This window comes from Manis pentadactyla, chromosome 7 (assembly GCF_030020395.1).
Source record: "Manis pentadactyla isolate mManPen7 chromosome 7, mManPen7.hap1, whole genome shotgun sequence".
Lineage (NCBI taxonomy): Eukaryota > Metazoa > Chordata > Mammalia > Pholidota > Manidae > Manis > Manis pentadactyla.
Genome location: NC_080025.1, coordinates 131,635,144 through 131,662,919, shown reverse-complemented (window position 1 = coordinate 131,662,919; position 27,776 = coordinate 131,635,144). Strand labels below are relative to the sequence as shown.

Here is a 27,776-nt window from a genome sequence, read left to right as displayed (position 1 = left end):
TTTGGGACATCATTTTCCATCAGAGAACTTTATTTTTAAACCAACTTTAAGTACCCAAGATTAAAGTTCACAAACAACAATAACAAAAGAACACAAACAGCTATGATTGCCTGTATGCTGCTAATTCTAGAAGCCAAAGAGAAGTCCTACCAAATGTCACACAGAGGAGGTCTCTGGACTACAGACAAGGCAAAGGGCCTTGCTGTTTGTCTTCAGGTTTTTGGAGGAACCCACCTGTGACATTCCCAGTCTACAGGTCTCTGCTCTTCACCTACCAAAGCATCCCTTTTCCTAGAGGAAAAGACTAGTAATAAATACTGAAGTAGAGTGTATTACCTAATATATCTTACTATTATCCCAGAAAATTTTAGTAAATATAACAGTGAACTACTTGTTGGGGTAAGTAGTGCTTGTCAAGGATGACTCAGTAATGATTTAATGAATGAGGAATACCTGAAACTTCACCTCTACTTGTTACTCTCTCATCCCAGAAACTTAAGACCTTGATTCAGCCCCACTGGTTATTTGTTAAGTGACTAATTCAAAAGGGGCTAGCAGGACAGCTAACTCATAAAGCTTATGACATAAGTGCTCAGGCATCCGAAAGCCTTTATCTGGGCCAACATGAGTTACCTAATTACCTATATAAACTCTACCTCACGACCTAGCTCTGGAAAAATCAGGAAAAAAAAGAGAGAGACAATGAGATCAGCACCCATAACGCACTGCATGGCACTCCTTTTTTGGCTATTCCTGGCCAGCACTTAGGGTAGACTTTATTTTTCAGCTCGTTTCACTTTCCCTTGATCCTCTACTTTCCTAATGGCTGCTTGGACAGCCTCTTGGTCACCCAGGAACTGGTGAGGCCCAGCTGCGTGCAGGTTTTCATCCAGTTCCAGGAGAATGGGGACTCCAGTGGGAAGCGTGATGTTGATAATGTCTTCATCTGAGATACCTGTAGATTAGGAGAGGAAGGGACAAGGCATTAAAGACAGCCCAGGAGGAAGTGCTGCTCAGTTGTCCAGCTGCACATGTACTTAGTTCCGTACTAACTGCAGGGCTGGAGCCATGCCAGGTCCTGGGAGGGATTCCCACTTTAGTTCCTAGAAGCCAAGGACTTCCCAGAAATTTTTTAAAAGCTTAGAAATTTGTATCACATCCAATTGTAGGACAATAGATACCTTTTGGGGAAACCAGTTCCTGGCTTGTTTGCTATCTAAATCTTAAAGGAACAAAAATTATTCTCTCCATGCCTTTATTTCTATTACTTTCTATTAGGTTTTTCACAGGAATCACTTAATCTTGAAAACTCTGAAAGTGAAGCAGGAGGGTTTTCTGTTTTTCTCCTTTTATATGGTGTGCCCAGTCTGTCTAAAATTGATCTCTGAATCTAGTTCAGTTGATTAGAATGAGGTTGGTTTTCCAACACTGAGTGAACTTGGAACGTCCTGGACTAAATCCAAAGAGGAACACTTCCTCAGATGCTTGGGAAGCACAATCACAGGGAATTGGGAAAGGACTTGAAGGCATGCCTTGTGAACAGGCTTCATTCTCCTACGGTCCCTTAACATCCCAGTGCTAGGAGGGGACAGGTATGTGTAATGGACAAGTCACTTTCAACTCCTTTTTAAATAAGCTGAATTACAGGTAATAGTTCAACTCTGACCAGAAAATCTGGTGTTAGAGCGAGAGTAGTAATAGCAGTGGTAGTGATATATTTTTATCATTATGACTTCTTTTAACAATGAACAGCTGATACTTGCTGAGTTCATTCTACATCCATGTACTCTTCTAAACACTTTATATGAATTAACTCTCTAAATCATCACTACCATCCTTCAAGCATATAAGCACTTATTTTTCCATGTAACAAGTTCTGGCACAGAGAAGTTCTATAAATCACTCAAGATCACAGAGATAGTAAATGGCAGAGCCTGGATTCAAACCCAGTGTCTATGACTACTGTACAATATAATGTCTCTCAAGTTCCTCGGAGCTCAAAAGGGGCAAAGAGAAGGAAGGAGAAAAGAGATGAAATTAAGCAAATTAAAAGGCAACTGAAAACATTCACATTATCTACTTCAAAAACACACCTTTATCACATAGATTTCAAATTCTAACCATATGCTTCTGTCCTGTATTAGTAGAAAGGATCGAGGCGGAGCAAGTTCTGGGGATAGTCTAAGGGTTCTCTTTACTTAGAAGGTGACAATGACAGAGTAAGTTAGTAGTTAATTTTCAATGCACTTTGTTATTTTAATTAACCACTGAGAAACAGCCAAGAGTTACACAATCATAGCACTAGATCCCTACTGTTGGAATGGTTCTTATTAGAATTTCATATCTAGGCCCAGAAGAGCTGCCTAAGAACTCTTGCACACAAACTGTACATGCTCAAACAGCTATGAAACAATGGAAGGAATCCTAACTTGGAAGCCAATGTCTCTTCCAAGTACACTGCCCACCTCCTCCTCTGCCAGCATCCCCTCAATATGCTAACTATCTAACTTTAGGCAAATAACCTCTCTATTACTTCTGTCAACTTTTTAACAAGAAAAACACTATCCCTCTATCACCATTACAAAAGGTGTTGGGGTAGGAGGAATGGACCTAGAGAGAACATACATTAAGAGTCTAATACAATGAATGTTTCTTCTTTCCCTACTAGGCATTCTCTTCTAGACAGAAGATTTAAAGCATAGGCTACTAAAATACTACTTTCCTTTGCCAATTCTCTGTCCCCCCACTGCGATCCTACACAAGATTGCCATTTGCAACTGAACCTGACAAGAGCACATAATTCCAGACCAGACAGGCATCCATTTGCTGGGAGAACTGCTTGGATTCAAAGAGCCCTCTGGCTCCATCGGGTCAGATCGGTCAGCTGGCTACACAACAGCTGCCTTATGTGTCCCGTAGAGACAGCTGGTGGGCAATTCAACAGCACTTGGTTTAAAGCCAGATGACCACTGAGGCTTTAGAACCCAGCAAGTTCTCACCCAAACGCAGGGAGCTCTGGAGGCCCCCAGGCCTAACTCACTTAACTAACCAGTAATTGAGGGCCTATTTTGTCTACAGTACTCTAGGGAAGGACATCTAAGGCCTTGGCCAGGACCTTACATCCACTGAACTATTTCTTCATTTGTAAAGTGAAGGAGGATTGCATCTTCTGGCACCAAATTCTTTTATCTTACTCTGAATGGTTAAGAAAAGCAGAGGTACTTTAGAGGCATGAGAAAAATGGGGACACTGACTATTTATATTCATTTATCATGCAAGGAATTTTTTATCTGTTCCCACAGTCTGTGAGCATACTGCTCATTGAATTGGAGAGAAAGAGGGATTTTACAGATTTCTCCAATTAATCTAAATTTTCACTGCAAAATCAATTTTTTAGGAGATGACTGTTTAGCAAAAATGACCATGTTTGATTAATGTTTACCAGGAGAAATAAGAACTCTGAGTGTACACATCTATCAACATCTTGGGTTCACTGCTTATAGACTGTGTGCCTTTACAATGAATGTCACCAACTATTAGCCTTTATGAAAGTTTTTGGACCTAGGGCTTTATTTGAAAATGACTAAACATTCCACTTTTATTAAACATTGCCCTGGAGGTTCCAGCCAGGGCAACTAGACAAGAAATAAAAGGCATCCAATTAGAAAGGATGAAGCAAAACTATCTCTGTTTTCAGATAACACAATACCACTAAAAATCTGTTAGAACTAATAAATCAATATCCTGCAAGGTTGCAGGATACAAGATCAATGCACAAAAATCAATTGCATTTCTATACAGTGGCAAGGAGTAATCTAAAAATGAAATTAAGAAAGCAATTTCATTCACAATAGAATACAAAAAGAATAACATACATAGGAATAAATTGAACCCAGGAAGTACAAAACTTATACTCTGAATACTACAGAACACTGTTGAAAGAAATTAAAGAAGACTTAAATATATGGAAAGACATCCCATGTTCATGGACTGGAAGATTTAATATTATTAAGATGTCACCATTCCCCAAATGAACATACAAATTCAACATCATATCTATCAAAATCTCAGATGACATTTTTGTATAAATTGACAAACTGATCTTAAAATTCATATGGAAATTCACAGCACTCATAATAGTCAAATAACCTTGAAGATGAAGAACAAAGTTGAGAGACTCACACTTAATGATTTTAAAACTTACCATAAAGCAGTTACCACAATAGTGTGGTACTCGCATGTGGTATAAGGTACTTATTTAAGAATAGACATACAGATCAATGGAATAGAAATGAAAGTTCAAAATAAACCCTCATATTTTTAAATTGATTTTCAGCAAATATGCTAACATGATTAAATGAAGAAAGAATAATCTTTACAACAAATGGTGTTTGGACAATTGTATATTCAGACACTAAACAATGAGGTAGGACCTACCTCTTATCATATCTAAAGATGAACTCAAATGGGACAAAGCCTTAGATGTAAGAACTAAAACTATAAAACTCACAGAAGAGCGCTTAAGAGTAAAATCTTCATTACCTTGAATTAGGCAATGGTTTCTTACATACGACACCATATTACATCTGACACAAAAGTAATAAAAGAAAAAATAAATAAACTGGGAATATAAAATTTCTAGATGTTTGGGTTCCAAAGGACACCATCAAGAAAGTGAAAAGACAGCCCACAGAAAGGAAGAAAAGTTTTATAATTCAAGTACCTGATAAAGGACTTGTATATAGAGTATATAGATAACTATTATACTTCAGTAATAAAAAGACAAACAACTAAATTTTTAAATGAGTAAGAGATCTGAATGGATACGTCTCCAAGAAAGTCGTACAAATGGCCTATAACACTACTCTTCCTACTGGAGTCCCCCTTCTCCTGGAACTGGACGAGAACCTGCGTGCTGTTGGCCCCACCAGTTCCTGGGTGACTAAGATGCTACCTAAACGGCCATTAAGAAAGTAGAGGTCAAGGAAAACTGAAATAAGCTGAAAAACAAAGTCTTTCCCAAGCACAAGCCAGGAATAGCTGCAAAAAGACTACCATGAAGTGTGTCATGCATGCTGATCTCCCTCTCTCTCTCTCTTTTTTTGCCCAATTTTTTCAGATATAGACTGTGGGGTAGTTTGTATAGGTAAATAGATAACTTACGTTGGCCCAGATAAAGGCTTTAGCACTTACGTCTTAGTGCTTATGCCTTAACCCTTCCGAGTTTGCTCTCCTGCTAGCCCTGTACACTTTGAATGGGTAAACTGTAAGGTAGATAAATTATATCTTAATAAAGCAGTTAAGAAAATACTAAACAGATCCAGAGAAGTTAAATAAAACTGCTCAAATCACAAGACTGTTAAGGCAGTAAAATTGGTCCTGGTTTCTTAATTCCCAAATCCCAGGACTTCAACTCTGGTCATGTGACTTGTCTATGGTTATTTCTACCAAAATATAAGGAGAGAGGAGAATGTTTGCATGCAAGCTCCACCTCTGTGAAGAACTGGGTACTAACTAAACAACAGCACCCAGGGTTCTCGTGTTTTCAGAACTGGTAGAGGGCATGAGTGGATTTTTCTGATACCCTCAAAATAGCCAACACACTGGATAATGATGGGCCAGGTTTAGGGGTTGCAGTCAGTGACCTTAGAAACGAGTTCTAGGTCTTCAGCAAGGGGCCAGAGGCACACATGGGACTCACTTGTTTGACCACGGTCTCAGAAGTAACCTCAGATCTAATAGCTCCTCTCTCTAATAGTACCAATCTCAAGCTCATGTCTATGACTTAGATAATAACTCACTTTTGTGTGGGACCAAATCAAAAGCCAACTAAACAAAAGCCACCAAAGCGATGTAATATTTCACCTACAAAGGGAGAGCTCAACAAAAATAGAAATGTTTCCAATAAATAAAGTTAACATTCCACTTTAATGACCACTCAAGCCATTCATACAGCAAACTAATTACTAACAAATATTTAAAATACTTAGACTGGTTAATAATCAGTCCAGAGACTTAAGTGACTGAAATTTTAAAATAGCAAATCAGGAAAAAACCACAGCAAAGCCATTACTCATTACTCAATTTGGGCTTAAGCCACATTCTTTGTCCTAAGAAAGCTAAGCAAGCAGAATTCCTAAGGCTAGAACAATGCCTCTGCACTGGATTAAGCCAAACGGAATCAGTATTATGTAATATCACATTACAAATTCATTAACATCATATGACAGTTAAAACGAGCTGTCACATCTGTCTGATAACTGGCTCAGATTTTCTTTACAGCATTGAGGAATGTTCCAAAGAGAAACATCCCAGAGTTTCACCCTGCATCTACCCCTCTCCAGCACTCCCCATCTGTAGTTACCCGCTTCATGAACCCCCAAACATTGTCTTTAATTTTTGAATCTTCATGTAGGAGCATCTAGGAATTAACTGCAATCAACTGGAATGAATGGGATATTTCAAGTAAGAATTAACAAAAGTTTGGGAGTGATCTTAAGGAGGTAACTCAAGGCCAGTATGGGGAGAAATTCAAACAACTTCAATTTCTGCATACAGGACTAGCTTCAGAAAGTCAAATCTACCCCTCTGAGCTCTCCCCCCACAAGCCACTGTAGCAGGAACAGGAACCACAGACACTGTACATACATACACTAAGATCACTGTACATACACTACAGCCCCCACACCTCGCCTTCTGTTAGAGGTAGCTGTGCATATGTTCACTTCTCCCACCAGGATTATACGCTCCTTGAGAACTGGGACCATGGTTTATTCATCCCTGTACCACCCATGCTCTCAGAGTAGTGCCTTACACACTGCAAGAAGTTAGTACATTTATTCAAATGTAAGGAACGCTATCAGGTGTTGGCTGCTAGGATCCAGAAATTACTTAGCTACAGGATCCATTATTACAACTGTATGTGTAATATGAATCTACTTCTTACATATAAATAAAGGCTATAAGGAATAAAACACTAGCTAAAAACTCTAATACATAAAGCACTTTGAGGACTTTCTCAGAGGTACAGTATTGGCCAAGTTTTAGAAAGAGATTAAAAAATGGAGATGTAAGCTCCTCAAAAGTATCCCTGTACCAGGAACAGTACCTGATTTAACAGACCCTTGGCACACGGCTGAAATGAAGGAATCTGACCTCTCTGGGCTTTCAAATTAAATCTAGTGTTTTACTGTTGAAGCCTTGATTATAGATTGTGTTCCCTTTATTACCTTACCAAGAAAAAAGAAAGGGTTGAAAAGTTTCTCAGCCTTGAACAAAAGGTGGTTTTCCCTTAGTGATAAAAAGTAAACAATTCAAATTGAATTTGTTTCTATGTTTTTTCTTTGGTTTTTTTCAAAGTGCTCAAGACCTTTAAATTTCAGGAAACAGGGAGAAAAGATATCCAGAGAGATAGATCTGTTACAGGACAAAAGGAAACCCCAATTCTATAGTGCATATTTTTGGGGAGTAGAAAGAGGGCAACAGCTTTGATCAACTCATTCAACTGTGAGGTGCCACCAGGCCCCATTTCCCTTTCTTAATCAAGTAGATTATAACTCAACTCCCACTGATGGGCGATTTGTATCTAAATACCCCATTGCCAAAATAGGAGTGGACAGAAGAGATTCTGAATCTCATAGATGATCCGCCTATTTTTAATTAGAACTCTAAGGTTTGACCGCTATTGTATGTACAACTTAACAAGCAGAAGTGGGTTATGTGACTATTGTAACATGGTGAGAGAGTAAAAACCTCTAATTCAGAATAAAGCAAAGAGAAGAATCCATTCTACACTTGCTTTTATAGCTAAAACAGCCTACGCCTTTTAAAAATAAAAGTTTTTATAAATCAATTATAAGAGAAAGCTTAGCCACACCACTAGACAAGTTTGCTCCAAATAAGAGGCCTGAAGTTGCTGCTTCTGAAAATATCACACCAAAATGCCAAAGGTGACTGACTCCTCAGTCTGCGTCCCCACGGCTCGTCCCAGCTGACCTCTCCTCCCCGATTCTCTAATTTCACCTCACCACTCCTTCGCCTTGTGACGTGTGCAGCTGCACACAATTCTTTAGGGGTCAAGTCTGTCCTTCACGAGTCTCTTGCATGCCACTCTTATTCTAAACTTAAACCTGCCTGGTCCCGTGCTTGAACCCAGACTAAACAATCCACTTGTGCTAGCAAGATGTACACCACTCCAGGGCTTCAGCTCAGCACTCAGCCACTCAGCTTTCCCTTCCACGTGGGCTGGCAGGAAACAAACAGGAAGTGACTGGGCCAACCACAGAGAAAGAAACACACGCCTGTCTGGAATGCTACAGAACAGGACACTTAGGTACTAGGGCTGCATTGGGAGTTATCATGGTGGTGCTTTGAGAGTGGCGTGTCTGTACCAAGCAGAGGAGGGCCCTGCTTTCACCTGGACTTTATAGCACAGGTAATTGTTCATGCTGCTAAAAATAGGTAAAGTGGTCCCTGAAGTAGGAATCTTATCATGTAACATTTCATATGTGTATTTTATGTTCACCTTTCTTCTGAAAGTATTAAGAACTACTATCAAGTTAAAAGTAAAGCAATCCCAAAATAATGTACAATTTAAAAGCAGAGCTATTATATACATAAGGAATTTGACAGGGTAGAGGCCATCCTGATGAGGCAAGAAGCCCATCCTGAGCACTGACATGTGGTTCCTGGGTCTGAGATTCTTGTACAAGAGTTATTCCCTGCTCTGAGTTAGCAGCACTTCCTCTCACTGTCCCGCTCTCCTGTGCTGCCCCCAGGGATCCCTGCTGACCTACTCTTAGGCTAGACAGTTGTGAGGGCTGCTTTTCAGGAAAAAAAGACAGATGGAAGAACCCAGTTTAAGGCTATAGAATTTGGTGGCGAATGAGCAGAAACAGTTCTGGGACAGATAAACCTTTACTGGAGGAGCTCACAACCTCTAAATATAAAACTTGATGATCTAGCAGATTATCTGTAATTTAAGAAGAAGGACTTAAAAGGTAGTTGCCTATATTGTTGATGGCTTAGGTGCCAAATAAAGTCAGCACCAGTAGCTCCTGAAGTCTTGAGAAAGCAGAACCCTCCAGGCTAGTTTTCAAAGGCAAAGGTAGGTGTACATACCAAACTTCATCTAATCGTACTGACTGACAATCAAACTAATCTTGTCTATTATTTTGTGATACAAAAGGCAAGATCCCCATTAAGGCAGTGATCATTTCACCGGATAGAAGCTGGCCTTTTAAAATTGAGGTATAATTTACATACAGTAAAATTCACCCTTTTCGTGTAAAGAATAGTCCTTGTCATCCCTCAAAATGTCCTTGTGCCCTTTGCAGCCTACCCTTTCTCCATGGACCTGTTTTCTGACTGGACAGTCTGCCCTTTCTGGAATGACATATAAATGGAATCACACAATGCACAGTTTCCTATTGTTGTTTTGTTTTAAGAAAAAAAAACAACCACAGATTTATTTTCTCACATTTCTGGAGATACCAAGGGGTCCTTTTTTCTCCCATGACCTCCTTGGTTTATAGATGGCTGTCATCTCTCCGTGTCTGCACATGGTCTTCCCTGTGTGTATTCATGTCCAATTTCCTCTTCTTATAAGGACACCAATCATACTGGATTAGGGCCACCCTAATGGTCTCATTTTACCTTAATTACCTCTTTAAAGACCCTATATTTAATGGGGGTGTACAGTCATATAACTTTATACAGTAAAAATAAATTGGCAATTAAGATGGTAAATTTTAATGTATGCTTTTAGCACAATAAACACATATACACACAAATAAATTGAGAAGTAGTTCTTATAAAACAAAAATTTTAATTTTGTCCCTAAAATCTATTTAATTTCTGGAGTCTTGAAAAGTTAGCATCCAAATTCAGTGGGATGTTTTCTTTTAGGTGGGGAACTTATCAAGTCCACAGGAAGCCCTACAACTTGACCTCTTGAAAGTTAGATAAGAAGACAAGAGGACAAATGCTGATATTCCTATTTTGGTGAGCATATACAACTAGAATAAATTTTTAAAGGGCTGGAATCTTACTAAACTAACAGAAATGACATGGAAGAAATAACACACACTATTTCTTCTGATTGTGGAAAGGTCACTTAGCATAATTCTTAGAGCTATGACAGACTACTTGGATATTACTTTTCAATGTACACTGCAAAAAGAAATTCTATTAGTGGAGACCAACATCTAGAGGACTCCTAAAACAGGAGCTGATAACTAATTTATGAAGGGATCCTATCTAGTCCAGTCTATTTCGTGCATATCTTCCATTTTAGGCATGCAAGTCACCGCGGGAAATCAGAGCAACATCAAAGAACTCCATGAGACTTAGCAGTAGTTTCCACCAGAGGGTACTATAGGCCAAAAAGGAACAAAGTTGTTCTACCCAGGGTGGGTGAGCCACCCTTAGTCTTCCTATGGATGAATCCCAATCCTCACATCCACTCCATCTGTTTGCCCAGCTTTGGGCTTGTGTCTCTTTTGGCTTTTCTGCCAATTTTTTCCCCCTGAATGTATGTCATCCTCCCTGGTCACCAACTGTACCATTTCCATTCCGTCTCCCTCCCTCTGCAATCCTGCAGACATCTGGCAACACTACACCTTTTTCTACTCTCACATACTTCTTACTCAAGTCTCTTCAAACAATTTACCTCTTCCACCATGAATACCTGTTTTAAATCAATTGTCCCCAAAATAAAAACATTTTCTATAAAGTCTCTTTATAGTGATAGGGATAGGAATTATAATTTAAAGTTGCTTCAATTTCAATAATCTCTGAAAGATAATTTAGTTCCACACATGCAACTTTATAAAAAGGACTTTCAGAAGAAAGGTTCAGTGAAGCTTGAGGACTAATGCCTGCTAAATTCTCAGCAATTCCTGTAAATCCATGCCTGCCCGTGCTCAAAACTGCATTTTAATTCTTTTCCTCATTCTACACTCCACCCGCATGTATATACCATGTCTACTTTGTTATCACTTCCATGCATTTGACCTACCCTGATGTATTCTAGGCTGGACATCAAATCCTTTAATCTTGCAATCCCACTTATTAAATTATGTTAGCAACTTTAATGAGATGATTCACATACCACACATTTCACCCACTTAAAGTGCCTAATTCAACGATTTTTAGTATACTCAGAACTGTGTGACCTCACCAGTCAATTCTAGAACATCTGCATCACCCCCAACAAAGCCCTGTACCTATTAGCAGTCACCCTTCATTCCAACCCGCTACATCTACACTCCAGTCCTAGGAAACAAATAATCTACTTTCTATCTGTATAGACATGCCTATTTTGGACATTTCATATAAATGGAATCTTACAATATGTCATCCTTTGTATCTAGCTTCTTTCATATAACAATGATTTCAAGATTCACCCATGTTGTAGCATTTATCAGTACTTCATTTTCTTTATTGATGAATAATATTCCATTATATGGATATCCCACATGTAACTTACTCAGTCACTTGTTGATGGGCATTTGAGTTGCTTCTAACTTTAGCCATGTGAATAGTACTGCTATGAAGGTTTGTGTACATGTTTTTGTGTGGGTATGTTTTCATTACTCTTAGGTATTGTTATGGGTTAAACTGTATCCCTCTAAAAAGGTATGTTGAAATCCTAACCTCCAGTCCCTCAGAATGTGACCTTATTTGGAAACAGTCTTTATAGAGGTAATCAAGTATAAATGAGGTCACTGAGATAGGCCCTAGTCCAATATTATTGGTGTCCTTATAAAGAGGGTAAATTTGGACAAGAAACAGAGACACACATAGGGAGAACACCAAGTGAAGTTGGAGGGCTGCACTGTTGCATCTATAAACCACAGACACCAGATTTCCAGCAAATATCAGGAACTAGAAGAGACAGGAAAAGATTCTCTTCTAGAGCTGTTAGAGAGAGCATGACGCTGCCCATACTTTGATTTAGGACTTTCAGCACTCTCAAACTGTGAGAAAATAAATATCTGTTGCTTAAAGCCACCCACTTTTTGGTACTTTGTTACTGTAGCACTAGGAAATTAACATAAGTATATACCTAGGAGTGGAACTGCTGGATCATATGGTAACTTTATGTTTAACCCATTGAGGAGCAGCCAAATTGTTTTCCAAAGCAGCTGTACCATTTCATTGTTTTATTAATTATTAATGGTGTCAAAACCTCCCTCAAATATAGAAAATAAGCTGTCTATGTATAACCTTGCTCTCCACAGGTAATTTTTTCCCTCCATCCCTATTGCAATGTCAATCTTCTTTAACACCATTTGTTAAACTTTCCTATTTCATTCAAAAAAACACAATGACAGAGAGTTAACACATGGATGCACAAGTGAAGGGGGTATTTAGACTGAGAGCTGTGGTGGGGGCTGCAGGATAATCTCAGAGAAATCTAAACCTGAAGACAGGCCAACAGTAAATGGTACTAACCAGCAGGAAATTGTCTTGAAAGGGAGGATTTCCTAGCTAAGACAGGGAAGGAAAGAGGATCCTAAAGGAGATAACGGCATTTTCTTTCGGGAAGGTAGCCTGGCTGCAGAGATCTAAGTTGCATCTCTGCTGAAAAGGAATCCGGATGGGACAGGATACATTTTCTGACAGAAATTCTGAATTTCTGAATCTCAGTTTGCTGTCATCCTAAGAGGAGCTTCGACTCTTCTTCAAACAATAAATGACTATAATCCAGTCATGATGAAGCTATATATCATTTAGCCAAATTTTGGACTCTTCTGAACAAAGAATAGAACCCTTTATATAGTTGAGTAAATAAGACACACACACACACACACACACACATCAAGTGCCATGTCTAGCCAATAAAGTGTTTAATAGCCAATAAAGTCTGTAGATTTTAGATCTCTGCACAACTAATGGCTTGTGGGCATGTTATAAAAATTAGGGGTAAAAGACATGTAAAAAGTTTTCAATAAAATCTCATAAAGATCACTTAATTCTGTTACCAGTAACCTACCTTCATTTATTTCACCTACAATGTCAACCTTTTCATTTTTCACAGCCTCATATACAATAGTAAAGCAGGATGGAATTAGAATGTTGGAGAAATGCTCTCTAGTAAGCGTAGCTAACTGCTGACAGTGACAAGAGGCAGGAAAACACCAGAGCAGATTCACTCAAAAGCACAAATGTTGAGGATTATTCAGTGGAGGGAGAAAAGGGAATGAGAAATCCCCTGAAGGCGATCACTGATGACCAAAACTGGTGAGCTCAAGTCCTCAAAAGTTCATTTAGTTCCTGTTACTTAAAAGGAAGGTAACAGTAGAGCACATTATAGGATACATTTAGAATGCAACCTCAAGTAGTTAAAATTGAAGCTACTGATCATCTCCAATAAGCGATCCTTTTATTTCCCTTGCCCGGAACTTTCTCCCAATCAATGACTAAGCCTGGTTTGAAAAAAGAGGACTGGAACAAAAAAATGGCTCAGGAAACCTAGGTACGAAAACAGAGCAATGGTTGTTTAAAGATGAAAAAGTGTGAGCAAAACTGAAGTCTGGGTAATTTTACTTATCTTGAAAGACTCAAAGAAACAAATTTACTTTGAATACCATTTCTACAGAAAATGCTTCCCTCCCCAGCTTCCTTTCAACTTACTCCAACAGCCACACAATTATTCAGACCAGAGGTTCTCCAAGTGGAGAACCCCAAGCAGCAGTACGGGTCACTTGGGAACTTCTTGGAAATGCACACGCTCGGGCCACACCTGGTACCCACCTACTGATTCAGAAACCTGAGGGCAGGGCCGGCACTCCGGTAGACCAAGCTCTCCCTCCAGGCGCTCCTGATGCTTGCTAAAGTCTGAGAAGCAGTGCATTAGATAATATGAATGCAAAAGGCACAGAATTTTTGACTTATAGAAAAAACTGATTCTTAAAAGACTGTAACGATAAAAGGGAATAGGAAAGGGCAGTCTATTCTGTAAATTGTACATTACTAGCTTAGCAAAGAAACCACATCCTTTCCAGATGAAGGCCCACTGTAAACACTTAGCAACCTCTAATAAGTAGTAGCATAAAACGGTACCTTCCAGATGTTTCAGGAGTGCCCTACTGCTATTTCCATGAGCAGATATCAAAATGGTTTTGCCACTTAATACTTCAGGAGCAATCCTTTCATTCCAAAAGGGAAGGAGTCTCTCTAGAACATCCTTTAAGCTTTCAGATCGTGGCAGCTGATCCACAGGTACATCGCATACTTTATACCTCCGGTCATTGTAGATTTCGTGGTAGTAAGGATGAGACTCCTCAATGGGTGGTGGGGTCACACTGTAGCTTCTTCTCCAGAGCTTCACTTGTTCTTCACCATGATTCAAAGCCATTTTTTCTCTGTTGAGACCAATCAGAGCTCCATAGTGACGCTCATTCAGACGCCACGAGCTTTCTACAGGAACCCACTCCTGCCCCAGCTCTTCCAGGATCAGCCAGGCTGTGTGGATGGACCGATTAAGGACGGATGTAAATACAAGATCAAACTCAAAGTTTAGTGCTTTGAGTTGCTTCCCACAGTTCCGAGCTTCCTCCATTCCTTCATTATTAAGTTTCTGATCCACCCAGCTACAAAAACGATTCTCTTTATTCCAAGCACCCTCTCCATGTCTTAACATAATCAGTTTGTACTTGGACATGCTGATGGCTGAGCTTGCCTAGTGCTTTCAAATGGACCAATATTCAATGAAAGCAACACATCTGAAAGGGAAGAAACAAAGAGTGTAAGTTACTTTCTTCAATCAACGACTACCTGGGGATGGAAGCACAACTTCACAACAGCCAGTTTCTAAAATAAACTGGAATAACTCCTTGAACAGTTTTGACATCAGACATCCAGCAACTCATACAGGAAGGTACATACAGGCCTAGTCTACAGATAATTACAGGAAACCTAGCTGACTTAAATTTTCTGATGGCTGGATAGTATGTTAATTGTAAGATGTAAAATAACAAAACAATCCATGCTAATGGCATGCTGCATTTCCGCCAGATAAAAAGGCAATTTATGCTTACAGAAGAGAGGGAGTAATAGACTGTACCGTAGATGTCTAAAAGGATGACTAGTAGCTGGGAACTCCCAGCTCCTAGCAGCTGACGTTAGATTGAAGACATCCTTCTCACTTTGATTTTCCTCTGATGGAAAAAAAATATTTATTTACCAGTCACACCTTACTGAAGAAGTTATTAAACATGTTAATTCAGTGAACCACTACATTTACCTGACATGTCAATCACTGATTGGTGGCAATGAGCTCTTCAACGTCCCAAGCTACACTACACCACATACAAGAAAATGTAAGGTTCAACATCCAAACAACAGTACAAGTGACTTAAAGAGACATTAACACCAAGTATGGCACTCAACCTAAGTAATCTCTTACCTGCCTCAAGACTGAACTTGTGGCAGGAATAAATCCAGAAGCAAACAAGCTATCAAATGCAGGCAGCTGAAAGACGCTGCCTGTTGAAACAAACGGCCAGCGCAGGTCTGTGGGAGTGCGCAGAAGCACACTGATAAGGGGCCCTATCTCCGCCTCCCCAACCCTTCAGGTCTCCTACATGCACTGGCACACCTCAGTGGGACGAGGATCCAGTCAAGTATTAGTAAACAAAAGATATTTTTGTATTGTTTCTTTAAAGAACCCCAGGATTCTAGTGAAGAATCTAGTAAAGTACGGGCAGCCCGAAAGTGATTCTGAAATCCCGAAGCTAACCTGCTGACCCCAAAACTTGTGGGTCCCTCTCTGTCTCCCAGAGAACCTGCAGCCCTGGCTGCATCAGCCCGCCTCTGCTCTCCTTGCAGCGCACGCATCTACACTGACAAATGCTGCTGGATTGACATGCCCAGCGCTCTCCACCTCCACCCCAGAGTTTGCCACACTGGGGAGTAAAGATTTTATGAACATATTCTATGAACATTGGGGCCTGACCTTCTGCCATTCTTGGCAACTTCCATTCACTGGAGATTTGTTGTTGCACTTAAACTGTGATTCAATCACAGTTACATAACGATCAGTGACAAATGATCTAGTTTCTTCCTTTCTTTAGAAATTCCTAGAGATTCTGAAGGAAGAAAAAGTCCTTAAAATAAAGCTTCATATTTCAGTGGACTGCAGAAGGTCTGAGGGAGGAAGCAGACTGAGGTGATTTTCAGGCAGTGGCGAGGCTACCACAGATGGTTTATGAATCCCTTTTCACTGGGCATCGGGTTTGATGCGTTCATGCATGTGGAGCAGGGAACATCAGGTTGCTGAAAAAGCCTGGGCTCAGGGCTCAGCTGAAGGCACAGAGCTCAAAATTTCCAGAGGGAGAATGATGCTTCTATCCCAAGCCCAGAGGGCATCAGGGTGGCAGCAGGACACAGACTGAGAAGACAAACATCTGGGCGGTGTTTTGCTTGGTGGTTACTGGACCCAGAGGTGGCATTATCATGAACTAAGAAAGCTCAAGCTTTAGGGCCCCTCTGAACAAACTCCTTCTAAGGTGCAGGGAGAGACCAAATAATGAATTAACGTGTGTGTGTGTGTGTGTGTGTGTTAACTTGGGGGTGTGTGTGATCTGCAAAAGAAAGATATCTTCATACTGTTTCTTTAAGAGCCCTGACCCACCAAGCGGTGGATCCACCCCTTGGTACCATTTGCTTTCTTTTCCGGTAGCAGAGGAGGAAGGGGATGGAGAAAAGAGAAGCTATCAACTGTTCCTCTACCTCAACCCTTACTTTCTTGTCAAGCAAGAAGCCTCATTATGTTAATGAAGCCATTCTCCCTTCAAAGGAAAAAGGGTAGATATGATGGACAGCTTCTGTGGGCAGTAGTATGTCCCCATCATCTTCTGACTATGAACTACATTGAGAGAACAAACACAGGGCAATAATCATGAACACCCGGGTACCTGCCACCAAGCTCTGCAGCATTTCTATCTGCCATATTTGCTCACTTTAAGAAATAAAACAATTTCTGTGCCCCCCTCCCCACCAAATATAAATACTGGAGCAGAGAAATAGCACTACGGCCACAAAGGCCATACGGTTACACAGCCATCCCCCCACTCCGGTGCACAGTGGGTGAACAGAGGAGGAGGTGCCAAGGTAGTGATCTGTCTCAGGTAAACAAAAGTCACTTCCCTCTTCCTTGCTGCTCTCAACTGATTGTTCCCATTTAATTAACTGCTGAATATTTACAAAGAGCTATTGAGGTTTAAATTTTGCAGTCTTTAAGATTTTAATCATTGTGGGAGTTGGCATACCAAGTGTTTACCAATAAACACATAACACTGTAGTCAGTTTCATGTAAAGTTTAAGCTAGGGGCTGCAAACTCCTGTCCTAGTGGCCACACAGATGTGTGAAAGGCAGTGACTCTAGGCTACAGGGGTGGTGGGATGGATGAAATGCAGGCAACAGGCATGCTTCTCTGATGGATCCAACTCTCATGTAAGCGGATGAAGCTATAGCATAACCTGAACTCACTGAACTAATGGTATATTTCTTAGAGAACTTCTCTGGAGAACAAAGAAAAGATGGGACTGCTGAAATCAAAGACTAGAGAGAATGCAAGACTTAGAGTCAGACCATAAAGAACCTATGGACTCGGTTTTGTTTTTAGAGTAAATAAGTACCTATTTAAAAAAAATTAAAATGACCATTTCATATTTCAGCTCCTGAAAGTTCATAGAAAAATAAAAGGAGTAGCTACAACTTAGCTCCAGCCCATTTCTCTGCGAGACTGAGAAACTGAGGTTCCTAGATCTTCCAATTTTCAAAATCCCTGGAAATGCACATTTTTATGAGACATCTAATAGAAATATTGGTGACCAATCTGAACACATTTTTTTAAAACATGTCTGCAGGCTAGACTGAGTTGCTAGTGTGTAGCCTGTGTTTTTTTTTTTTTTTTTTTTTTTAGATAATTATTTTTTATTGAAGGGTAGTTGACACACAGTATTACATTACATTAGTTTCAGGTGTACAACACAGTGATTCAACATTTATATACATGATAATTCTAAGTACCAGCTATCACCATACCAAGTTGTTACAATATTTTGACTATATTCCTTATGTTATACATTACATCCCGGTTACTTATTTATTTTACAATTGGAAGTGTGTACTTTTTCTTGGTTGTTGTTGTTAGGGCATCTCTCATATTTATTGATCAAATGGTTGTTAACAACAATAAAATTCTGTATAGGGGAGTCAATGCTCAATGCAGAATCATTAATCCACCCCAAGCCTAATTTTCATCAGTCTCCAATCTTCTGAAGCATAACGAACAAGTTCTTACATGGAGAACAAATTCTTACATAGTGACTAAGTTACATGGTGAACAGTACAAGGGCAGTCATCACAGAAACTTTTAGTTTTGCTCATGCATTATGAACTATAAACAGTCAGTTCAAATATGAATACACATTTGATTTTTATACTTGATTTATATGTGGATACCACATTTCTCTCTTTATTATTTTTAATAAAATGCTGAAGTGGTAGGTAGATACAACATAAAGGTAGAAAACATAGTTTAGTGTTGTAAGAGAGCAAATGTAGATGATCAGGTGTGTGCCCGTAGACTATGTGTTAATCCAAGCTAGACAAGGGCAATAAAACATCCACATATGCAGAAGATTTCTCTCAGAACAGGGAGGGTGAGGTTCTAAGCCTCACCTCTGTTGATCCCCAATTTCTCACCTGATGACCCCCCTGCGACTGTGCCTGTCTTAGGTTGTTCCTCCCTTGAGGAATCTTACCCGTCTCTGGCTAACCAGTCATCTTCCGGGGCCATACAGGGAAATGTTAAGTTGGTAAGTGAGAGAGAAGCCTTATTGTTTGAAATGGTTAGCTTTTTATTTCTTTGCATATTTATGCCCTGTGGCTTCTATGCCCAGCATTTGTCTTGAGGTATCTTTACCACTTGGAGGAGTTATGATACTCGGTAAATTTGATATGAGGCACGAATTCTATTTAAGAATTCGTTGTAATTAGGAAGGAAGAAGAAAAGCTATAGAAGTAGCAGGCGGGAGAAAACATGGGAAGATTGATTATTTCTTTGACATATCTTCTTGTAGAGTAACTTCAGCATGTATAGATTTTAAGCTACTACTTAAATTGCACACACACATTAACATAATAGGAGTATAGTTACATAACCAAAGCATACCTGTAATTACCAGCCATCTCCAGTGAAACCAAGAAAACCAGTTAGGCACCCTAGGCATTTGTGAAAACTTATCAATGATATGATGGTTATTATCTAACTGAATTTGAATAGTCTGAGAAAAATCAGACAAATTAAAACAACCCATTCCTGGGCACTGTTCACATCCCATATGTTCTTTTAACAGTAAATAGTCTGTAGTTGTAAGATTTTGGAGCGCTACAATTTGCACTTCTCCTAATTCTTGGTTGAGTTCCAACAGTATAGATCCAGTCAAATTTGTTGTTTTACTGTATGCACAGGCCAGCTTAGATATCTCCTTCATTCCCATGTAGCCTGTGTTTTAAAGGTGGCTCTCCTCTAGGCCACAGATGAATGGGGAGGCCACCATCCCCCAGGAGATGGTGACACCCCAAGCCTCCAGGTTCTCATCTCAGATTTTTTCTGCTATCACCCAATACATTCCTTCAACGGACAGATCCTCCAGTCCCCATGTATGCCGGGTTTCTAGGACCTGACCCTCCTCACCAAACCCTTTGCAAATGCCCTGCAAAGTCCAAGCTCTGTAATCCAACACCCACTTGCTCACCTTTGGACTCTTCCGGGAATGCCTCCTCCACCTCTGAGCTTGAAACAAGTTCAAATGAACTGAAAGGCAAACCACCTCTCCCGTGGGTCTGCGTCTGTTTTGTGAGGAGTATTCGTGAATGGGCAGGTGATGGGCAGGGTCCTGCTCCCTCTCAAAGGCCTCCACCCCGCCCCCTTTTAGGGATGGCGGAGCTCGGATTCTGAGTCTTGCTTTAGTCAGTTGTAGCTCTTTTGCCCCCGTTTACTAGCTGCAAACTTCCTGAAAATTTAGCACCCTATTTAAAACCATCAATTGCTTCCTGTTGGTCTTAGGATAGAGTTCATAATCTTTAATGTGACCTGCAAGGCTTTGCTTTGCTTTTATTTCCTCAAGTACACCAATGTTCTTTCTTGCCGCAGGACCTCTGCTCATACTGTACCCTACACAGGCCCCCTGGGCTCATTACATCCTCCCTCCACTGTCACATCAGTACCCCCCTGCTGTAGGTGACCTCTAGTCACCCTTTAAATCAACTGTGACCAACCAAAGTATAATCCAAGCCACATAGATAATTTAAATTTTCTAAAAGCCATATTAACAAGTATAAAGAAATAAATGAAGTTAATTCTAATAGTATATTGTATTAAGCTTACAGTTGCAAAATATTATCATCCAATACATGATCTATCTAAAATTCTCAATGAGCTATTTTATATTTTATTTTTCATAGCAAGTCTTTGAAACATGGTATTTTATACTTAAAGCACATCTCAATTTGGACTAGTCACATTTCAAGGGCTCAACAGCCACATGTGACCAGTGGCTGCTGAACGCATCAGTGCAGATCAGCTGAAAGTTAGTTCCTCTAGGCCAGTGCTTCTCAAACTTTCACATGCATCAGAAACACCAGGAGAAGAGGTTAAAACAGATTGCTGGGCCCCATTCCAGAGCCTGACTGAGTAGGTCTGGGGGGGCCTGAGCATCTGTACTTCTAACAAGCAGGCAGGGGATGCTGGTTTGAGCATGGTGTTTTCAGAACGTCTGCTGGAGGTGGGCTTCTCTGCCTTGCCTCCTCGCCCATGGGAAATGGTCAGGCCTGCGTGGGGCCCGTTGTGATGGGCCACCTGTTCCGTGTTAGACGGCTTGCTGCGTCAGGGTGTCTTGTGCCCACTGCCCTATCCCCAGATCCTAACAGTCGCTTGGCGTACACTAGGTACTTGGTGGGCAGGTGTGCTGACTGAATCAAGAGCATGTTGAAGAGGCTAAGCCAGGCCAGTTCTAGTGGCAAAACTGCCAGAGTAAAAACAGTGTCCGCCAACACTTCCGTTGGCAGGCCTGGGACGTTAGGAAGCTTCAACTTAAGAATCCTGGTGTATTCACTGGCAAAGCCAGAGCCGAGAATAATCATCCATTTTCTTTTCATATCCTTTACAGTTTAGTATGTCCAAGAATGGCTGCAATCTCCACAGAGAAAAAAGACTCAGATTGACTTGTTCAAAAACTTAACAGCCAGCAAGTGCAAACCGGACCCGGACTCCAGGTCTTCTGCCTCCTCTGCTCTTTCCGCCTCACCAGTGAAGACTCTAGGGTCTCAGCTGAGGTCTAGGCTCATCTGGCTTCACTTTACAGGAGCATCCGTAGTCACAGCTTGTCTTTCCAAGCCAGGTGGCCTTGTCACAAGTGTACATAAGCAAGGTAAATGTCAGGGGGGAGCTCTCGGCTTATGACTGCTCTTGAGGAAAACCTCAAGGTGCAAAGTCAAGTCGGGCAATAGTCACCCAAACTTACAAAGAGGTACCATACTAAGAGTATATAATTCCCACCCTCAAGTTAAAAACTCTTCTGTTTAAAAACTAAGCTTTGTTTTTTGTGTTGATTTTGTTACAGCTCCTCACCCTGGAGTTGGTTCTTAAGGTTTCTCATTTATCCCTTGGCAAGGGTTGCCGGCACTTGTTTAAGAACTAATTTTAGTCATTGACTTACTTGATACCAAAAAAGGGCCATGCAGGTCACTGATTTATCAAACCCCAGAGTTCCTTCCTTTTTAAAGTATGTATGGTTCGAAGAAAAAATTTACTGAACAAACGTGTCTTTTATATGACTGTGTCCCCTCTTCCCGCTCCTTCCTCTTTGCTGTTTTCCCTGCCTTCTGGCCATCACTTTTTCAGTCCTCTGACACCTAACTTGTGCCTTGCCCACTCCACTGAAACAGTCTCTTGAAAGACAGCCGATTAGTTATTTCTCACTAAGTGGAGACCATCTCTCCAGACTCACAGTGCTTTGACTACTTCTATCAAGGGAAAAAATAATTCTTCTAAGATTTCAGTGCTGCATTTCCCCCAATGATTCTATTGTCATGCCCTGATCTTGAGTCTCTGCACTTTCCTACCCACCAGTAACTATGATGATGAACACAGCATAGGATGTCACAGCAGCGAACATTCATAAAGCACTCACCATGTGCTTGGGACTATCTGAATCCTCAACCACCTTCAAAGGAGAAGGTTCTATAACTGTTCCCACTTGATAGATGCAAAACCTTAGGAGGAAAGGTTAACTTGCCCAAGGGGACCCAGACAGTAACTAGCAGAGCTGGAGTTCAATCTCAGGCAGGCTGGACCCCAAACCTTTATGCCTTGAACCACCTTGCTACACTGCCACATTGGCACCCATGGTTCAGTTCTGGGAAACACAACCTTTCTCACTACCTTAACCACACTAAAATGGATGACTTATAAACTGATAGCCCCAAGGATTCATCAGTCTCCCCAGTCTGGTCAATTAACTCATTCTTCAAACATGTGTTACAAACCCTCTTTGAGCATGGCATAATGCTAGCTCTGTGAGGAGTATAAACTCCAACATGGATTATGTCTTCAAGGAACTGGTAGGGGAAAGGTGAAGTGTGTGTGTGTGTGTGTCTGTGTGTGTGTAACAAAAGCAGAAAGTAATCCACACCATGAGAAAGCATTTCATTCATAGGGGAGATGGAAAAGGAGAGATTATTTGTGAGTAAGGCTTCATGCACATGGCACTATTTAAGCTGGATTTGGAAAGATGTTTAAGATTTAGATTTACAGAAAAAGAAAAGGTACGTTAGCCTAAGGGAACAGTGAGTAGAGGCAAGGGACCAGGAGAATGGTGAGCCACTCAGACTGGCCGGAGCATAGTCAGGGTGCCCTGATGTCCTGCTTTGCCTAGAACAGTCTTGCTTTGGGCCTGCTTTCCCAACGTAATTATTACAGGGCCCCTTTCACATGTGAGTGGCCCATTTAGATTATGTGATCAGCCTAAGTTAGGGTATAACAAAGAAGCAGGAGGAGACTAGCCTAGAAAGATAAGACTGAATAGTGGCCCCAGAAGGCCCCTTGTGTCAAAGAATGTAGGTTCTTCTATAAATACTGAGGCATCATTAAAGGTTTCCTAACATGTATTCTAGACAGCACTTACAAATACAGAGATCAGCAAGAACAGGGGTATGAATACTTGAGAGCTTTTGCAGTAATTCTGGTAACATATAACAAAGGCTTGGACCAGAATACTGTCTGCTGAAATGGGACAAAGGAGATGGTATGAAAGACACTGCAGCTTAGCTCAGGCGTTGGGCAACTCTTTCTGTAAAAGGCCAAACAGTAAAATTTTAGGCTTTGTGGGCTATGTGGTCTCTGTTGCAATTACTCAATTCTGCCATTATAGCTGAAAGTAGCCACAGACAATACACAAATGAATAAATAAGACTGTGTTTTAATAAAACTTTATATATGGACTCTGAAACTAGAATTTCATATAATTTTCATGCACACGAAATATTGCTATTCTTTGATTTCAACGGTTGAAAATGTAAAAAATCATTCAGAGCTTATGCGCTGTTCAAAAATAGGTAGTGGGCTGGGAGGCCTTAGTTTACCAGTCCCTGGCGTAGCTGGGTCTCATACTCAGATCTACTAACCACATCAGTATTCTGAACCTTTAGCCACCCTGTCATGCAATAATCCCAACATTATTAAATCACCTGATTTTATTGTTGGCTAGAACTGCAAATACCTTCACTAATGGAATCCCATTCATAATTGTTTTTAGCCCTCACAGAAGAACAATACCGAGCACATTTAAATCAATGAGTAGTGTACTTTTGCTTAGTTGAATTATTTAATAATAGGTTCAAGACAAAACTATAGGAAGAAAATTATTCATCGTGCTAAGCAACTACAAAAATATAATCTATCATCTTGACATGCGTTGCTTCTTTTAGACATCTTCATAAATTGTCACAGTGGCTCACACTTCAGGTGAATTTATAGTACACTTGCTCAGGTGCTATGCAATTGCCTTGGCAATAAAAAATAATAGGTGATTCAAAGGGAACACACTTTGCAGGTGACCTATTTTCAAAGACCTTTTGCTACATATAAAGAAACTTCACCTAAACTGGCTATAGAGTAAAAAATATTCTTTCCATAAATTCCACCATAAAGTTGAAGTTATGTTTCCAAGATTATCATCCTTTTGGCAAAGCAGGGAGGGTAGGCAGATAGGGAACTGGTGTATATACAAGGCACTACATTTACTAAGGTTACTTCTACAGTATTGTCAGAATCTCTAGGTAGTTTTAACAAATGTAGCATAATCTTGCTGCTGCCTCCGATTCCTGTCCCTCGTTAAACAGTATAATTTCACACACCTCTTCCCCTGACACACACACCACAACTGAGGCTCATCCTGTCTTCCAAACGAATCCTCCTAGGACATTGCTTCCTCCCTTCCTCAGGACTTTGAAAAGTAGGAATACTCTAGTAAGACAACTCAGAAAGAGGTGGGGAAAATTACAGGATAAAGATCAGCCTTAAAACTTTGTTTTCTGTTTCCAAAAATGGGGTAATAAATATGATCGATGATGTAATGTTGAAGTAATATAAAATAAGGGGTACAGAGCCAGAGTTGCTTTGATCCAAGCTTACTCTTAAATATTAATTATTCAAATATTACCCTAGATTACTCAGATTCCTTTCCCTGGTCCAGATTCTCACTGCAGAGGTTTGAACAACTCTCAACCTCCTTGGCATTAGGAATCTGACTCTAGAGAAGATAAGCTGGCTATATTTGAGGATAGAAAAAAGGGGGGTTAACCATATTTCTGAGAAATTAAAAAGGAACAGTTCTTAAGGGAAATGAGATCTGGAGCTCAGTTCCTTAGATTCTTAACAAAATATGCCTTCCTGAAAATAAAGCTCAGTATTAAAAGTTCAATATGATTGTATTTAAAGGTATCTAGTGTTCCATCACCTACTACTTTTCCTAAAGGTTTACAGTAACTTTTCAATTTATATTTGCTATATAAGAACACCTCTTTACCAGGAGTGAATGCTCTCACTTCCAAGTGTTCTCTAGGCCCTATTACCCTGTCATTCTCCAACTTCACTCACAGCCCCTCCTGATCACCTGTTACAAGGGTAACAAACCACAGCAGGTAGACCCCTATTGACAGGGAGGAGCCATATGCATGTAATGAGATGTGTGTTTGCCTGGGGCATGTTGCTTGTTCCAGCCTGCATGGCATCACTGATATGCACAACACCCATTCAGGACACCTCCTTCCCATCTCTGATTACTTATTCTCTAGGGTTTAAGTAGCTCTTGTCAACACAAACGGTTTCCACCAAACCACAAAAGTGCCAATTGAAGAAACTTGGACAGTAGTCCCAGCTCTGCTATTTACTGACAATGTAATCTTGACGAAGTTATTTAAATTCTCTGGACCTCAGGTTCCTTACCCATAAAGATGAAGAGAATGAGATTACTATTCTCAACGGGCTATTAGGAGGACTAAATGAGATTATGGTGGCACACTCTACCAAAGAGTGAGAGACATTTTGGACAGACTTTTACTAACATGACGACTGGCACAGCCCCTGAAAGTGGTCCTGTCTTGTGATGGTATGAGTGGAAGCAAAAGCTGGGACTAAAGTAAAATGCAGGTGGGGATGAAGAGAGAAGGAGGAATGCGATCAGAAGTGTGCAGTGCGCTCTCGTATGGGGAATTAGTGGTAACATGCAGTGTTAGAAGTACACCAAATTCTAAGAAGTATACCAAATTCTAAGCAATATTCAACAAACCAAATGCTTTAGTGAAGTGTAAATATTTAACTGACATTCTATAAAGTATGTTTTTTTCCATATTTGCAGCCAAGGTTTGGTGAAAGGGGTTTGTTGTTAATATTTTTAGTCCTACTTCCCCATATAAACATCCCCTCACCAGATTTCATTCCAAGGATGTTCAAGAATCTTGTCAGTTTAAACATTCGTGTGTCCCCTGTTCTCTGGGCACCAGATGAAGGCATGGCTGACTTTAGATGTATCAGTCATTATTTAAAATGAAATGTGCCACATAATCTCAACCAACTGTAGAAGGCAAAAGAGGAAGAGAGACTGAAAGACCTATCCAAACACTAATAATAGTTGCCTCTGAGTGATGGTATAAAGGATGCCATTTTCTGCCACATTATAGTTCTGTACAATGGTCACTGAATACAATGACCACATTTTCTACAGTTACCCATTTGGTTTTATTTGGTTTAAATATGGACACAAAAGAACAGGTAAGACCCTGGCAGCTGGGAACGTTCAATTGCTAACAGACTGGTACAGAACTTACTGCATGAGCTTTTGCTTATATACTTACTCTGCAAAATGTCTAATCATCTCCATTTTAAAACAGATTTTTAACATAGGCAAAGACCTCAGAAATAATCTAATGCAACATGCACTTTTTAAAGATGCACAACTTAAGAGTCAGAGAGTTGAAATGATTTAAGATCACACAAATAGCAATAGCTTCAAGCCTAACACCTAGGTGTCTTGACTTCCAACTGAAAGCTTCCACTACAGCATTTGTTGGAATTATGCTTCTCTAAAGTCTCCCACCATTTGAGGAGCAACTGTGGTTTGTGAGGTACTACAGGAATACAAAGACTGATAAAACCTAGTCCCTAGCCTCAAGGGAAACAATTTTAAAGTAAGAGACAAATTAACATGTGTTCTGCTTTCATTATACGAAAACCTTAGGAGCTACTGGTGGAAGACAGCATTTGATTTCCCCGCCAAAAGTCCCGTTCAGTCAGTTAACAGTCTGGTACCATTCACAAATTGTAAATTCTCCATAATTTGGAAGGGAGGCAGTAGGAGAAGGGGAGCTACAGTAAATTTGCTAACAACCAATTACCCTTCAAACGTAACTGTGAGCTTTACTTCCATCATGCATTTCTGTTGCCTTTCTCTAGTAATACAGCCCCCATCCCTCTGAGAGGAGGAGAAATACACTTACTTTTTCATTTTTAGTGGTTCTAAGAACCTGCTCTAAACCTGGGGATTAGCTCCAGATTTGCGCGTTGCATGAAACCACTGCATATATTCAGCTTTTTCTCCTTTCATGGCGTTCAAGTTTTCTCTATCTACTTAGACTTCCAGGGCCAGTTCTGCTATCGCCCTAAATATAGTGGCAGGGCCCTGAAAACACATTGAGCTCTGCCCCCCGTGCCTCGGGGGTCCCGAAGAGATGAATTCATCACCCTTTCAGCTCCTGTGTAGCCTGGCCGTCACGGCACCACTACGGAAGTGGAGTCCTCCTTTCAGCTGACAGGTCCCCTATTCTGAGGAAGGGTCGGCCGAGAGGGACCTGGGGGTGAGTGAGAGTCGCAGCTTGAGGGGTGCGCGAGTGAACGAGCCCCAGATTCCCACGAAGACCGACCCGGGGGAGGAAAGCGCTGGCCTTCTTGCACTCGAAAATCACCTACAAATGAAAACGTGCGCAACACCAATACTCCAAAACAAGACCACTCACCTGCAAAGAGGCCACTAGCAGCAGCCGCTTCTCGCAGGCACGGAACCGCCACCGACTCCTAAGACTCATCCTAGCCGCCGGCATCAACACTCTTTTCTATCCCGAGAGCCAGAAGGGGCAGGGCCTAGCGCTCTGCCTATTAGAGGGCCGAGCTGTCACTCACCCACGGCCCCGCCCTATTCCCCAG

At 40.7% G+C, this 27,776-nt stretch overlaps 1 protein-coding gene across 3 annotated transcripts; it reads right to left on the bottom strand.

Moving 5' to 3' along the window:
- On the bottom strand, positions 1–27,722 carry BPGM (bisphosphoglycerate mutase). 3 transcript variants are annotated; one of them, XM_057504780.1, is made up of 5 exons: positions 27,605–27,693; positions 15,962–16,112; positions 14,068–14,729; positions 13,759–13,842; positions 1–955 (listed from the first exon to the last, which is right to left on the bottom strand). In XM_057504780.1, exons 3-5 carry the CDS (start codon positions 14,666–14,668, stop codon positions 777–779), a joined length of 864 nt encoding a protein of 287 aa, XP_057360763.1. In that variant the 5' UTR covers positions 14,669–14,729; positions 15,962–16,112; positions 27,605–27,693; the 3' UTR covers positions 1–776. The 3 variants fall into 3 exon arrangements, with proteins under 3 accessions (XP_057360763.1, XP_036761468.2, XP_036761469.1); XM_036905573.2 differs by lacking the exon at positions 15,962–16,112 and having other exon boundaries at positions 27,590–27,722; XM_036905574.2 differs by lacking the exons at positions 13,759–13,842; positions 15,962–16,112 and having other exon boundaries at positions 27,590–27,720.
- Positions 27,723–27,776: the final 54 nt, after the last annotated feature.

Excerpts from the sequence above, each read along its gene's own strand:
- BPGM (XM_036905573.2), bottom strand. The coding sequence starts at position 14,668 with ATGTCCAAGTACAAACTGATTATGTTAAGACATGGAGAGGGTGCTTGG. Across the intron at positions 13,843-14,067 it reads ACTCCTGAAACATCTGGAAG|ACTTTAGCAAGCATCAGGAG; the intron begins GTACCGTTTTAT and ends ACTGCTTCTCAG. Across the intron at positions 956-13,758 it reads TCAGGTTTCTGAATCAGTAG|GTATCTCAGATGAAGACATT; the intron begins GTGGGTACCAGG and ends CCTAATCTACAG.